The sequence below is a fragment of the Leptonychotes weddellii genome, chromosome 14 (genome assembly GCF_054177405.1).
Source record: "Leptonychotes weddellii isolate Sample4059 chromosome 14, ASM5417740v2, whole genome shotgun sequence".
NCBI classification, from domain to species: domain Eukaryota; kingdom Metazoa; phylum Chordata; class Mammalia; order Carnivora; family Phocidae; genus Leptonychotes; species Leptonychotes weddellii.
In genome coordinates, this window is record NC_138382.1 from 4,952,692 (window position 1) to 4,969,071 (window position 16,380).

General features: G+C 41.4%; 1 protein-coding gene across 1 annotated transcript in view; it reads left to right on the forward strand.

Annotated features, from left to right (window-relative positions):
• Positions 1 to 1,127: 1,127 nt before the first annotated feature.
• The window catches only part of PDCD1LG2 (programmed cell death 1 ligand 2), a 42,973-nt gene continuing 27,720 nt past the window's right edge, over positions 1,128 to 16,380 (forward strand). Inside the window, exons 1-2 of the mRNA XM_081802757.1 lie at positions 1,128 to 1,228; positions 10,651 to 10,956. Of these exons, the coding sequence (XP_081658883.1) occupies positions 1,174 to 1,228; positions 10,651 to 10,956 (361 nt within the window). The 5' untranslated portion in view covers positions 1,128 to 1,173. The remainder of the gene's footprint in view (positions 1,229 to 10,650; positions 10,957 to 16,380) is intronic.

The following is a 16,380-nucleotide window of genomic DNA, read 5'->3' on the forward strand; positions in this document are numbered from 1 at the left end:
GTGTGGATTTCACAATTCTGTGAATATACTGAAAACCACTGAATTGTACCACTGTATTGTCTGTCTTTTAAGTATATATGTATATACACACACATGCACACAACACACACAATTCTTTATTGTATGTCAATTATACTTCAATAAGGCTGCTGGAAAAAATAAATTTAAGGAACAAATATATATTTGTATATAATATATACCTTCCTTCACACCACTTCTCACCTCTACCAGCACCATCACTCAATCCAAACTATCATCTCTGTGAAAACATTCCTCACTGGTCATCCTGCTTCTAATCTTGTCCAACCCACTGTCCTTCCCAAGAGTCTATTGTCTACACCAAAGCTGAGTCCTCTTTTGAAAATGTAATGAGATCATGTCATTCACCTGATCCAGATCCCTTTTGCCTCAACCACGAGAAGTCCTTGGGTTCAAGAAAGTCTGAGAACAAAGGTAGAAGCGTAGGAGGTGGAGCAGGACCAAGGTTGGGCAACCCACTCAGTGTAGCCAGTTCTGTGCTCTCTCTATCTAAACTTCTTAGTATCAGGTAGTTCAAATAATGGGCAAACTCCATCACAACACTCAAAAGAACTTGACACTTTCCTACTCAGGCAAATAACGAGTGTTTATTGAGAATTTAGCTCTGTTCTACTGAGCACTATCCTTGAGTATCTGACTCCCAGAGTCCAAGTCCACCTGAAGAAGTTGGTGTGCATTATCCATTTGACAATCATTTGATTTTCAAGGACCCACTACTGAAAAAACTATGGGAAGCTTCGTAGAAGAGACAAAGGGGCTCAGATAATCACCAGTGTGGGTGATTCATGAGAACTGGTTCATAGTCAGAAAAGGACAAAGAGCCCCTAATTTGGATTGATAAAGAACACCTTGCTTCCTCTTACCTTGTCTCCCTTCTCCTCCAGGCAATCAACTTTTAAATTCTCTTCCAGGAGCTCCGCTGTACCCCACTCTACTGCCTTCAAGACCACCAGGAGGCAGTAGACTGGGGTACAGCGGAGCTCCTGGAAGAGAAGTTTTATCTTCTCTCCAGGGGCTTGTTTATGGGTCATTTCCCTGTGTTCAGGAATGAGCAAATCACCAAATCATGAGACCCAGCAAAACTGCAGGAGGCTCTGAGACTTTCAATTGTCTATTTCAGATCGGGTACAGACCATGTTCCTCCTTCTGCTAATCATGAGCCTGGGAATGCAGCTTCATCAGACAGCAGGTAAGAAAGGGCAAAAGGAGGGGGTCTGAGAAAGAGGAGTAAGCAGTTGCCCCTAGCTGAAGCCAATGATGAGAATGGGGGTCCTCAGGCTGAAGGCTTTCTTTGAGAGGAAGTGGGATTACACTCTGTTACATGAACAGTAAAAAGAATGGTGCCCAGGGTGGCCTGTGCTTGCCCATGTCCCTGTCTTACAGAAACAATAACCATCTGGCAGATGAGGAAACTGGAATTCAGAAAAGTTATTTAATTTACCCGAGATTACTCAGTCAGTAAGTGGCACAGGCAAGCTAGGACACAGCTAATGTCCTTTCTCCCTTACCGTGCTACGGTGATGATGATAGGCAGGCAGGGCAGACAGCCCCCAATCTTCCCACTTTGGAATGGGATTTTGGAATTAAGTTTGATTATTGACATATATTGAATGTTCGTTCACAAAACCAAAAAGTATGTATGATGAATTATGTTTAAGAATTAACCAAAAGGAAAGTATAAACATGTTGTATCTTGCTTTCTCCTCAAATTTGGAATTCTTCTTTGCTTCCCACTATGCATTATGCAGATAGTATCAGTTCAAACAAATATTAATTACCTGCCTAAATTGGACTGCCTTCTCCTCAGGGGTATTTTTTCTTTGTAAGTCTTATCCTTTCATGTCTCCCTAATTAAGGAGTTTTAACTTCAAAGTTTTCTCATAGAGGCTACCTGAGGGGAGAAAAGTAACAAAAGGATCTAAGGACTGATAAGAATGCTTACTTCTGGGGAGGGGAAGCGATCTGGGATGAGAATTAAAAAGGACAATCTTAACTATTATGTTTCCCAGGTGTTTTTTTTTTTTAACAAGAAGTATGCATTTACTTGTATATTGAAAGAAGTATTATACCCTTACTTGTCTATTAAAAGAAATACACAAGTTTTACTTGTATGATAAAAATATAAATTTTAAAATATAAGAATTCTTTAAAAAAGAATGCTTTAAAAAGCGTTTGAAGGCATCAGGCTGTAGCATCTGGTGCCCGAGAACAGCCACGACTCTCAGGATGGCCACACTGATGGCCTCATTCCCCTCACTGTGCTTGTTCACCCCTAAACTTGCACTCTCTTTGAGAAGGAAAAACAGAGAACATGAATTGAATCAATATAATTCTTTATTACCCTATGTAAATTTCTATTTTTAAATTTTAAAAAGAATGCTTACAGCAGCATTGTTAGTCCTTCCAAAATAACCCCAAAACAACCAAATGCCCATCGACAGGATAATGCATAAATTGTGGTATATTAGCAGAATGGAAAATATATATAGCGTGTAAATAAATTAATTACAAAAATAGGCAACTACATTTAAGAGTCTTAGTAGCATAATATTGATTAAAAAAACACAAAAAATCAAACACAGAAGACAACATACAGCACAGTGTCCTTTTTATAAATATATACCTACATATATTGCTTATATATTGCAATATACCTATATATGTATAATATATACATATAATGCATGTGATATGCATATCATAATAATATGATCTAAGCAATATATATCTATATGATAGAGCTAAAAAATAAGCCAGAGATTAATAAACACAATATTCAGGATGCTGATAACCTTTGGTGGAGGAAGTAGATGTATGTCCTTAGTAATGTTCTGGTTTTTGGGGTAGGTGATGGATTCACAGGAGTTCATTTTATTTGATTCGATATCCTTTAAAAGTTTTCTGTATTTAAACTTTTGTGTTGTAAAAGATACCACAGGTACAGAAAACCACATAAAACAAGTGTAAGGCATCATGTTACCATAAGGGGAACACTTGTAACCGTCACCCTTGTCAAGTAGTAGAACTGTACCAGCCTTCCCCGAAACCCTTCCCCTGCCCCAGTCCTACATAACCTCCTCCCCATAACACTGTACTATCTACCCATTTCTCCATTAAAAAATTTTCCTAAATATCACTAAAAGAAATCTTAGTAAGCACTCAGCAAGATATGTTCTTTATAGTTTCCGAATCAGCAAATACAGATATCACTCATTTTAAAGTGGCTCTATATATTTTATTGGACATGCTGTAGTTTATTTAACCATTCCTTTATTGAGAGAAATTACAGTTATTTAAAAAACAATTGTTTCTTGCTGGATTAATGCTTGAAAAAAAATGTGTTTCCTAAAGACTGTGATGAAGACTGACTCTGAGTATGACCCACATGAACCATTCATCATGAACTCTTTCCTTACTTGTATGTCTCTGGGTGCTCTATTCTGTTATCTATAAAACAGCTTAAAGTTTCAAAAGGAAAACTGGCAGAAAACATTTTCATTTCATTTTTTTTTAAAGATTTTATTTATTTATTTGAGAGAGAGAGAATGAGAGACAGAGAGCATGAGAGGGAGGAGGGTCAGAGGGAGAAGCAGACTCCCTGCCGAGCAGGGAGCCTGATGCGGGACTCGATCCTGGGACTCCAGGATCATGACCTGAGCCGAAGGCAGCCGCTTAACCAACTGAGCCACCCAGGCGCCCCCATTTCATTTTTTAAACATTTGTTTATTTTCAAATTGACATACAGTAACATTCAATCTTTTTAATAGAAACATCTATGAGTTTTTGGCAAACATGTGATCATATAACCATCACCACAATCAAGATCCAGAACAATTCCACCATTTGCCAAGCAAACAAACAAAAAGCCCTCCCCAACTCTTAAACCTGGGTACCCAATGATCTATTCTCTGTCCTATGGTTTTAAATTTTCTGGATTATCATATAAATGGGATTATCCACTAGATACCTAGAGATGTGTTTTGTCTGGCTTCTTTCACTTAGCATAATGCAATTGAGATTCATCCATGTTGTTACATGTACTAACCCTTTATTCCTTTCTGTTGCTGAGTAGTAGTCCACTGTATGTATATACCGGATTTTGCTTATTCATTCCCCAGTTGAGGGACTTTTGGGTTGTTTCCTGTTTCTGGCAATTACAAATCAAGTTGCTATAAATGCTTATGTATTTATTTTTGTGAGAACATAGGGTTTTCATTTCACTTGGGTAAATACCTAGGAGTAGGATGCTGGGTCATGTGGTAAGTATATATTTAACTTTATAAGGAACCACTAAACCTTTCCATAGTGGCTAGACTATGTTTGCATTCCCGGCAGCAAAGTATGAGCACTCCAATTGTTCCACATTCTTGGCAGCACTGACATTGTCGTGTTTTTTAAAGTCATTCTAATAGGTGTGTAGAAGTATCTATTTGTGGCTTAATTTGCATTTTCCTAGTATCTAGTGATGATGATAAGCATGTTTTCACATGGCGATTGGACATCCATATGTCTTCTTTGGAGAAGTTTGCATTCAAACTATTTGACCATTTTTAATTGGTTTATTCATTTTCTTACTAAGTTTTTAGAATTCTTTGTATATTCCAGATGCAAGTCCTTTATCAGATGTGTGATAAGCAAATATTTTCTCTTGGTCTGTGGCTCATCTTTTCATTCTTTTAACAGTGTCTTTTGCACAGCCAAGATTTTAAATTTGGTGGAATCCAGTTGATCTTTTTTTTTTCTTACATGGACTGTGTTTTCGGCGTCATGTCTAAGAACTGCCTAACCCAAACTCTCAAAGATTTTCTCCTGTGGTTTTCTTAATACTTTCTAGTTGTACATTTTACATTTAGGTTTATAATCCATCTTGAGTTAATTGTCATAGAAGATATAAAGTATAGGTTGAAGGTAATTCTTTTTCTTTTTTGTGATTGGAGGTCCAGTTTCTTCAGCCCCATTTGTTGAAAAGACTGTCCTTTCCTCATTGAATTGCCCTTGCACATTTGTCAAACATCAATTGGCCATATTTGTGTGGGTCTATTTCCGAACTCCATTCCGCAGTCTGTCCTTTGTGTATATGCTTTCCCTCATAGCACACTCTTCTGATTTCTGTAATTCTTTTTTTTCTTATATTTTTATTTCAAAACCTAAGGACATCTTGTAACCCAGAGACATTTAAGGGGAAATATTCATTTCTGTACTTTGTCATGTCTTGGAGGAAAAGTAACCCCAATTATTATTCGTTTTATTGATTTTTTTCCTTTTTTTCCTTCTTTCTTCATCCTCCGGAGAGGGATAAAAATCAGGGGGTCACATGACCATGGTGATGCTTGAGGTCACTCTGGGGTGGGGACCACACCCTGGGTCACTTCCCCTTAACCTATCTTCACGCTCTAAAACTACTTCTTCAGACCCCTGAGGTATACAAAGCAGAAGAATCAGGTTGCGGAAAGGATTTCTAAGAGATGAGATGTCCCCGTGCAGTATTCCTACAGAGAGGAGCAGATGAGTCAGGTGCCCAGAGCAGGCTTCTATCCTCAACTAGGAACTAGAGTTTTCTGAAACCTGTGGTTCTGTAAAGCAGCCCCCACCTTTCAAGTTCATTAAGTACAGAGTCTGAAAAAAACTTCAGCTTCTGTTACCAAATGGAAAAAAAAAAAAGTATGAAATTAGCTTAAAGGGGAAGCTATCTTAGGAGGTAATGCAAATGATTTGTTTTGTGTTTCTGGAGACATGACAGGTGCTGACTCCTATTGATGCCTGATAGCAAATAAAATACACAGTTTCCCTAAGAACTTTCAAAAAGACTCCAGCATTACTAAAGCCTGCTGCTTTCATCTGTTTAAAGAAACTGCATGTGTGAATTTTTCATGCCCTGGCCAAACGCGTTACCCTTTAATTTAGTCAGGGGGGCCAAATGAATGGGAAAACCTGCTCTGCTTTGTTTTTGTCTGCTTAATTCTGTAGTTGCGGAAACTTTCCAGTTTTCTCCTTTGTCTCGTGACTTCAGCACTTCAGTGCTGGGTTGGAGCTTAATATAATAACCCCTGATTTCAAGCTGTATTACGAAGGTATAGTCATCAAAACAGCATGGTATTGGCATAAAAACAGACAGAGCTCAAACAGAATAAAGAACCCAGACACACACACACACACGCACACCCCTAAATGTATTTTCTTTAGCATAAAGTGGAAAAGCGTATCTATCTCCTTCGTGGATGTCATATGTACATGCCAGAGGATATGTGGTCCTATCTGGAGAGTTGTTAGTACAGGCTTTCAAGACACAGAGATATGAACTGGAATTCCAACCCCATGAGCTACCACTCTTTGACCTTGGACAAGTTGTATCACTTCTGTAAGCCTAAGTTTCACCACGATAACTACTACCTTGCGGAGTTTGGGGAACGTCAAATGAGATGATGATGTGAAGATTAGCCCAGTGTCTGGCTCACTGTGTTTAATAAATGTTGACGATTACTCTGCTTCCCAGTAACAGCCCAAGTGCAGGCTCATGTTATAAGTCTTCTTCTCAGACAGTAATGTGCACATGAACCACCTCAACTTTGTTAAAATGTGGAGTCTGCTTCCCTAAGTCTGAGACCGAGCCTGAGATTCAAAAATCTCTCACTTGCTCCCTGGTGAAGGTGATAGTTGATAATAAAAGATAATAAAGGCGGGATAATAAAAGATGTTTGCCTGAGAAGGTGTTTTACTTATCTAACCAATGGTTTTCAATACTCTGCGCATTAGAAGCTTCCAAGGAAATTAAAAAAAAAATTGATGCTGGCCTCACAAATGAATTAGAATTCATATTTAAAGGATCCAAGGTGGGGCCTAGTATTTTTTTTAAAAGGCCTCCCCAGTGATTCCAATGGTGGCCAAAGTTGAGGCACTGATGTGCATACAGGCTTGAGAAAAATATCTTCATGCAGTTGTTTGCAAGAGTGTTTTTTTTTTTTTGCCTCTGTAATTTACAATAAGTAAGAATAATTTAGGATCTTAAAAGCATAGTGCATTTCCTGAAAATTTATGGAGTAATCAAGCTCACAGCTTTGCCTGTCTTAGAAGCTTTAATTGAGGCAAAATTACACCAAATAACAATTAATCCTCTAGTTATTCTGAGCTACTCAGATATTTGATTCAGGTTTGCTAATTGCTCTTTCCTCTTATGAACATTAGCTGAAAAATAGGTAAGACACTTTATGCCTACAAACCCTGTACATGCACTCTGCACAAAGCAGAGGAGAGAAGAAGCAAGCAGAAAATGGATTTTTGTCAAAGGCCCAGAGTGTAAACAGGGGAGTTCTGCTGTCTGCTATGGGGAGTTCCAGAGGAAGTTACAGACGTTTTCTCTCTCATGAGAAGAAAGCCTGCGTGCGGTAAATAAATCTGCTAAATAAATTCAATAGAGGCAACGCCCAAAGTCCTCTGACACTTATATCTCAGACTCAGCAACTGAACCTCCTTGCAAATCCCATTTCTCTTCCCTGCTTCCTGCTGTATCATGTGTAATAAAAAAAAAAAAAAATAGGAGAGTAACAATGAATTCCTGAACCTGGAAGAAAATAGTTACTTATGTATTTGATCAATGAGTAAGTGAATATTCCTCTTCAGACCAGAGTGGCCTTGGTAGCGGGTAGCTCTGTCTTGGTTAAAAGGGGACTTAATAACTGAAAATTTGGTGATGATCCCCATCAGAAAGGGATCTACCCTTAAGACGGTCCTATTAGGGAGAGCCTGAGGGAGAGTTACTACAAGTGGATTTCATGAAATGGAACCATGCAGGACATTCGGAAGCACGAATCTCTTTTCACATGGGACATCCCACAGTCTTCTCAACCTGTCCAAGCAAATGCAGGTGTGATCAGCAGCGTTTTACTGATAAGCAGTCATGTTCTAGACCTGCCCCCACCCCAGCCTGCACAAAAGCATGCAGGGCAGATGTGAACTCTCTCCTGTCCCGTAGATCTTTTAGAAAGGCACATCAATGTTCTAGTGATGGTGAAAACAGGGGTTGCTGGCAAAACGTAAACTTGCCCAGTTGTTCTTGATAAATCTCAAGTTTGGGCATAACTATCAAATGTGCTGTGTGATGATGAAGAACGCCAGCCAGTTTGTGCAACATGGGCAAGTTGCAGTTTGATGAGAGGAAAGCAGAAGTGAGTAGGGTTAGGCTCATCCTTTCTTATTTCTCCCTCTTGCTGCCATTTGCCAAACCCTTAACTGGAATGGAAGATACCGAAACATATTCAGCCTGGGCACTGCCTTCAAAGTCTTGCAGGATTATAGGAGGAGAAACTCGGGTCAGAAGAGAATTGCCATGTGAATCATTTAAGCCACGTAAACCCAAAATTTATTTATACTTTAGGATCTATTGCCCAGGGGGCACCTGGGTGGCTCAGTCAGTGAAGCACCTGCCTTCGGCTCAGGTCATGATCCCTGGGGTCTTAGGATCGAGCCCCACGTCATCCTGCTCCTTGCTCAGCAGGGAGCCTGCTTCTCCCTCTGCCCCTCCCCACCTTGTGCATGCGCGATGTGCGTGCTCGCTCTCTCTCAAATAAATAAAATCTTTTTAAAAAAAATCTCTTACCCAGGATGGTCAGGGAATGGGCTGTTCTGGTTTATAAAATATCATGGCCCTGTGTTTCATATACGAATTACCACTTGCCCAAGAATTATAACAGGGTACAAAAGAAAGGAACCAATGTCTGCTGACCGCCTATCCCCTGCCAAAATAAGGCACTTCACATGTGCCATTTTGTCTAATTTTCACCACAATACTTTGAGGCAGATATTACCCTTGCACCTTTATAGATAAAGAAGCAGAGGCTCACAGAGCTAAATGACACAGTCAAGATCAAAGGGCTCATAATCTCGATCCAGTCAGTCTGTCACTAAACCCCATGCTCTTACTGTACCACTTTTTATAAGGGTAAAAACTCCTTGAATAGCATATGCTTAGAAGCCTCTGCAAGTATTTATTGAATGGATGTCTTGACTAATTAAATAAATGAATGAAGCAAGCTCTCCTGAATATAATTTGATCTAATCTTTTGTCATGATTCAGAAGTTACTTTAAGGCCTTGCCACACCTCCATATGATGAATACCCTTTCATTAATGATGGAGGCGGCATAATCTTGTATAGTTTCCCACTGTGTATTCATGCATACACTACCTTCGTTAGTTTGACTTTGCTTTACCACTCTTCATGCCATTGTTTTTATAGAATTCTTTAAAGTCAACTCAGCTTTTATTCTTTGAGCAAAATGGTAAACCCCTGTGGTAAATGGAAAACAGGTATCATTGTTACTGGTGAATAGAGGACATAAGCAAAAAATAAATGTGATGAAAGTAGTTTTATAAAATTCTACCCAGATATTTACAGCATCTGCCTGGGAGCTTTCTGTTTTATTAAAAGGAGAAATAGCCATTGTTGGAGGTGAGAAAGTCTAGTTGCAAATTATATGTTACTTGAAGGGTTGAAACAGAATTGAAGAGGAAGTAAATTCCTCCCTGAATAATTCAGTTCCGTTTAGGCCTTAATTCTACCCTAAATAAAATTATCTTGCATGCTTCATGTGTGCCTCATATTTTGGGAAATATTGTTGCAGTGGAAACTTTAGAATTTTAAGCCAAACATCTAACTGGCTCTGAATTTTTTTAAAAGATTTTATTTATTTATTTGACAGAGAGAGACACAGCGAGAGAGGAAACACAAGCAGGGGGAGTGGGAGAGGGAGAAGCAGGCTTCCCACCGAGCAGGGAGCCCGATGTGGGGCTCGATCCCAGGACCCTGGGATCATGACCTGAGCCGAAGGCAGACGCTTAACGACTAAGCCACCTGGGTGCCCCAAACTCTGGCTCCAAATTTTAACTTTACTAACTGCATGTCCTGGTGTGAACCTCTTTGAGCCAGTTTCCTCAACTGTTAAAACAGTAAATAATAATACATATTTCATGGTTGTATTTTCAGGATTAAGTGATGTAGTTATAAAGAGCCTAGCACAGTGCCTGGTGCATAGTTATGTATACACTAAATATTAGTTCTATTCTTCCTTTCTCCTTATTGACAGAAAAGAAGAAGCTTGTCCAGTGGGCTCGTGTGACTCGGTGTTTAAGGGCTCTTGGAGCTTAGCAATCCCTGGGTCTGATCCTGGCTACTTTCCTGTGCCTTGGTTTCATTTTCTAAAAAGAGGATGGCTCTCTACCTCACTGGCTTTCTGGGAAAACTAGATGAGATTGTGTGTTGGCAGAGGACGAACACATAGTAAGAACTCAACAAATGATAATTATTATTACTCCCAGTCATGAGAGGAGGTCGTATTTGGCAGGGAGGGTATAATTTGATCCATATGGAGAGAATGGCCCTGGGTAATAGGACAGCAATCAGCTGCACAAGTGGGGCGTGTTGAGAGGAGAGAAGTACCTCAAAACAGTGGATCAAGAGTTCCACTCTTGGCCAGACAGGACAGGGCAGAGGAGAGAAAGGAGCCCGAAGGATGGCCCAGTTCGGGACATGGGGTGGGATGGGCCTGCTCGGCCCCTACTCTGTACAGAAGTGAGATGTGGAGGCAGACAATGGGAAAACGTCTTGTTTTTTGTTCAGCTTTATTCACAGTGACGGTCCCTAAGGAACTGTACACAGTAGACTATGGCAGCAATGTGACCCTGGAGTGTTACTTTGACACCGGAGGTCACGTGGAACTCGGATACTTAAAGGCCAGTTTGCAGAAGGTGGAAAACGATACATCCTTGCAGAGCGAAAGAGCCAGCTTGCTGGAGGAGAAGCTGCCCCTGGGGAAGGCCTTATTCCACATCCCTCGAGTCCAAGTGACAGACGCAGGCCAGTACCGTTGCCTGGTCATCTACGGGGTCGCCTGGGACTACAAGTACCTGACTCTGAAAGTCAAAGGTGAGTCGTTTCAAAGACTGTAATCTGTATGGCATTAGCACAAGCCCAAGCTGGGAGGATGGTTACAAGGAGACGGGGCTATCTTAGAGAAAACAGAAGCACCTGCCCAGAAATAGTTTTTAACATCTGAGTATAAAGCAGCTGAGGTGAAGGTAGGTAAGGGTAGGAGTTGCAGGAATAACGTGGGTCTAGAGGGAAGGCAGGAAGGGGGTCCCTGAAAGCCAGGAGGGTGCTGAAGATAAGCTTTGCCTGGCTCACAGTTTCCCCAAGGAACAACACTGACTTGATCACTAAGCTCCCCTTTAAGAGAAGCTTATTCCTCTAATCCAGAGTTTGTCAAACCGTGGTTTGCTGGCCGTTCATGGTTAAAGCATCATAGTGAGTAGCAACAGGTGAGTGTCTTTCTCCAAATAAAATGAATAGATCAGAAGGCAACACATAGTGGGGCTGAGTGTACTTTTGTGAAACTCTTGTTTCAGAGGGGGGGTGTGTGTGTGTGTGTGTTAGATTGTGATGTAAAATATTTTTTCTCACTCTGGGACACAGTCTAAAAAGTTTGGAAAACACTCACGTATTGCAAATCAAGCAGCTGAAGTCCCGAGAAGTGAAGGGGGGTGGGCTTGGGAAGCCCAGTCAGGTCCTTAGCTGTCCCCATTCCTCTAGGTTAAGGGCTCTCCTCACCACAACACAAGCCAAGAACCTAAGTCTGAAGAGAACCTTCAAGCTTGTGTTTGTTTTGGAAAAGGCCATTTTGGGAAAGCCCTCTAACGAGTATAGAACAGACTCGGCTCTGTTCACCAGCTTGTTCTTTCAGCCCACACTGACTGTTCTGGGTTTTCTCTGTCTCCTCCCAGTCTCACCCAGTAAGCCTCAGAGGATCTGTTCTGTCTTCTGGAAAGTCCATAGACTTTGGTCCCTAAAGACCATTGACCTTGGCAGCAATGTTGTGACTTCATGATCTAGTACAAGGAAGGATAAACTAGGAGGATTAGACATGAGGGTGAATGTTTTCACCTGTGACCTTGAGCAGGTTATTTCACCTTTACAATCTCACATTTTTCTTATCTGTAAAAGGAGAGCCATAGTAGCACCTACCACAGAGGATTATTGTACAAATTAAAAGAGATAATGAACATAAAGAACCGAGCATGGTTCTTGGCATGTGGTGAGTGTCCAGAGAGCTGGTCCAAAGACCTCCTCTTACCTCAACTCTCAATGAGTCATGAGGAGAGTCATTAGCCTGGATGTAACTGCCTTCTATCTTAATTGCATATCCTCCATCCACAACTGGGATGAACTCCAGAACTTTGAAGTTCATCTGATTTCAATTGGAGGAAAGAGGCTTTACATTCTCACGATCCCCTGATGTATCCAGTGTCTACACCCCTAACTCGCTGCCTCTGAGTTTGTTCGCCTCTGAATGCTGTAATGCATGTAGGGTCTCTGGGCAGTTTGAGGCCAGTCCTTCCACTCTTTCTCTCCAGCTGAGGGCTGCCTCTTGTTCCTGGGAAGCCACGTTGCCAGCGTCATCACCTAGAGCGGAGATGGCTCAGGTGCGGGACAGGTTTATTCCTTAAATATTAATTATTTATTCTTGAAATCCTTGCTGCTCTTCAAACTATGGTATATGGGGAGCACAAGACTTTCTGAGGGTTCACAGAGGCACAGGCAGTTTTAGGAAATGAGTTTCTAATCCTTCATCTTCCCCAAGTATTCTTTCCCCAAACTGAGTGTGCCTGAGAATTAGCCTTCCAGGCAAGGCTCTTGGGGTTCCCCTAAAACACTTCCTCTTTTATCATCATCTTCTTCCACTTCATAGAAAGTGTACCTCTCACCAATGTGATGCGTTGCCTCGGGGTGTAGAAAAACTACATCCTGCTAAACAAAAGCCTGATTAGAAATATTGATCCCTTATCAAACTGTAATGACTAACAAATCCTTCTGCAAAACAGGTGGTACCAAATTCTGTTTTCAACAAAGCTGGAGGAAGCCCTAATACAGTTAAGAGCTGATAGTAAAAAATGAAGTAGGGTTGTTGGTTTTTTTTTTCCCACATAAATCATAAGGCTTTTAAACATGAAATGACATCTCTATAACAAAACTGCTTCCACACCCACTTACTTGTTTATATGAGTAAACTTCCTTAGCCTTTCTTACCATAAAAATGGAAAAATTGAAATAGAGCTGAGGCTAATCTTGTCTCATCCCAACCACAGCCATCTGTATCTTGGATATGTGAACAAATCAAAAAAGAGAGCCCCATCCATCCTCTTATGGGATACATTTCCAGAAAACTTTATCTTTTATGTTTAATCATTATCAATATTCATAATATTTTCCATTTTGATTTTACATGTGTTGATAATAGAAATTAGATTTCAATGCAGAAGGAAACCAAACACTTGAAGCCTTGTGATCACAAGTAAAAAAAAATTAATCTCAATAGCTGTACATATTTTGTTGTTGCAAAGAAACATAAGGATCACCAATACAAGAGCTTTCTGACATGTTGAGTTAGGATAAAATCCTATAGGAAAAGTGGAATGTGAACTGAGGGTCATGGAATGAAACCATGTGAAAAAGAGTGTAAAGCTCTGACCATTACAGGAAAATTTTTCTTAAAGATTTTATTTATTTGAGAGAGGGAGAGAACACAGAGGGAGAGAGCGAGAAGCCGACTCCCCGCTGAGCGGGGAGCTTGATGCGGAGCTTGATCCTAGGATCCCGAGATCATGACCTGAGCTGAAGGCAGACGCTTAACAACTGAGCCACCCAGGCTCCCCTACAGGGTAATTTTTATATGTATTTTTCCATGGACGGTGGTGTGTATAAAAGATACCTCCTTTGATATCTAGACAGCAGTAGGTACATATGTAAGAGTGAAACCATTGTTTTACTTAAAATATAAATGTTTGTAAAATGCTAAACATTATATATTTTTCCAATACAGATACTTAGGAAAAATTTTAAGAGCCTACCTTATAAATGTGTGAGAGGGAGCATACTGTGTTACAGCCTTTTAGGAGGAATGCAAGCAAAAACAGGAAAAGTTGAAGACCATCACCTAAGTATTCTACCCTGATCAGGGGAGATCTGGTGCCTCAGTTAGGGTTTGCTTCAATGAAACAGGACGGGAAGAAGTACGTGCTTTTTCCTTAAAATGTCTGATCTATGGCCTAAACTTGAAAACAGGTTTATAGCACTTTCTTTGATATCTGGGCAACAGTTGATATTAAATATAGTGAAAAGAGAACTAATTTTTTAAAAGCCCAGGAAAAACAGTACTAGGTAGAAGGGCTAGAGAGTCTAGAAGACACAGGTTTCTGACAGGCAGCTACGATGAGTAACCTGTCTGAGGGAGGGTAGGGACCGTGGCTGAAGAGAAGAGCACTGTGGCCCCAACAGGCCAGAGAGCCCAGGGCTTAAGCCCACAGGCTGAGAACTGGACTGAGCCAAGGATCCCAGACAGACATAGAACAAGTCCTGAGAACGGAAGGGCCAAACCCACCCCAAGGCCCTGGCAGGACATGAGGAGGGCAATGGGAGAGCGCCAACCCCCGGCATGGACTGAGGCTCACAGAAGTATTTCAAACCCACGAAAAGGCCCAGGCTAGATGGGAGTTCGACTTGAGCAAGTGGAGGAAGGAGGCAACAAGGCTTCCATTTTCTCTCACAGTGGCCTTTACCCTGAGGAGGGGAAGACAAAGGACCTGGAGAGGAAACGGCCCAAGGAAAGCAGTGCAGCCTTGAAAGGATAAGGGACAGTCGGCCTCTGGACCTAGAGAAAGTATTGGCTTAAAACACTTACTGATGGGGCTACACCACTCCCTTTCCTCCTCCGGGGAACAGAAGGATCATAAGGAAAGCTGCAGTTAACACAATAATGTTCTGAATTCCTCAATGGGCCAAAGCTCCTGGAGTGTACAAACTGTGTAACCTGAGGTTCCTCCCCAGGTCATCTAACAGATGAATTGGGAGCAAGCCTCAAAGATTTCCTTCAGTGATTCCTAGAAACCCGCCTACATTCGGTAAGACCAAGGCGTGTGAAACTACGTTTTTTCACCTTCGTTACCGTCATTCCGATGATAAGCGGCTAAGAGTACCTGCAGCTTATCTCTATTTCAGGGATGCTAGAGTTGCCAGTCATGGAGGGATCCTATAGTCAGAGATGAGCAGGGAGACAGAAACCATTCAAAGCAGCAGAAATTTAAATCCAAAACTAGAAATTCTTTTAGTAGAGCAGGCTGAGTAACTAATGGGGGGGTGGGGAACAGGGAGGCAAATCAGCAATTAGCAATAACGAGAAGCTGCTGCCTGCACTGGACTGGAGGGAGAGGAAGAAGGCAGGGTTAATGGAGCTCGGGGGCTGGAGTCACGGGGCAGATACTAGAACCACAACGGGCCCATCCAGTGGCATCAGGAGCAAGGAAGAGCTGTGGGTGCTGATGGAGAGGCCGTTGCAGTATAGAGCGTAGGGGGGAAATACCCTAACTTCTCCCTCCTGTTTGCCCTGCAGACTTCCCCCCGTGTCTCCTGTGGGCTGGCAAGAGCCTGGGAGACACGGCCTGCCAGAGTCAGCCTTCACACAGTACAGAGCGGAGAAGAACACTTGAGGGATGGATCTGAGGGCAGACAGGCCCAGGATCCACACAGCACACATCTTGTGCATAAACTGGTAAAATGTGAGATGAATAGTAGTGTAGTTCACTAGAACTGTAACAGACTCAACAACTAATAGGTGTTGAGTCAGGACTAACAAAGGGTGACGAATGGTCTTGGGTCACCCAGGAGATGGTCTCCAGGTGCCCACGGGGCTGTTATAGCCATCCTAGCTGCACCTAGATCGTTTGTCTAATAAAATTAATCTTAGGACCTTAGGCTGCATTAAAACCCTGCGTGGACCTAAAATGTGCTCAACACATAGGAAGTAATTAGTCACACTGTGCTTCATGCTGCTTAGGTTAAATCTGGAATATAGGTCATGTTACATTGGCAAACACAGTGAATCCAAAGACTGGTATGTGGCACTGGGTCTAAAAACTGTCCTGTGAGATATGGTTGAAGGAAGGAGGCATGTTTTACCCCAGAACGGAAAGACTATATGGAGTCTTGCCAATTATTTTCAAATACCCAAAGGATCATATGCAACAGCTCATAATAATTGCTAACATTAATTGAATTTTTACTGTGTTCTAGGCACCTAACTCATTCAATCATCCTAACACCTCTGTTAAGGATAAGAATTATACCTGTTTATAAATGAGAAACTCGAGGGCTTTAAAGGTCATGTAACCAGCCCTTGGCTCAAGCCTAATCAAACCACATTCTTAACTACCATACTGCTCATATGTTGAGCAGACAATTACCAATGGGTTGAAGCTGCCAAGAGGCAAAGTTTGACTTGGCAGAAGGATGAGCTTTCCA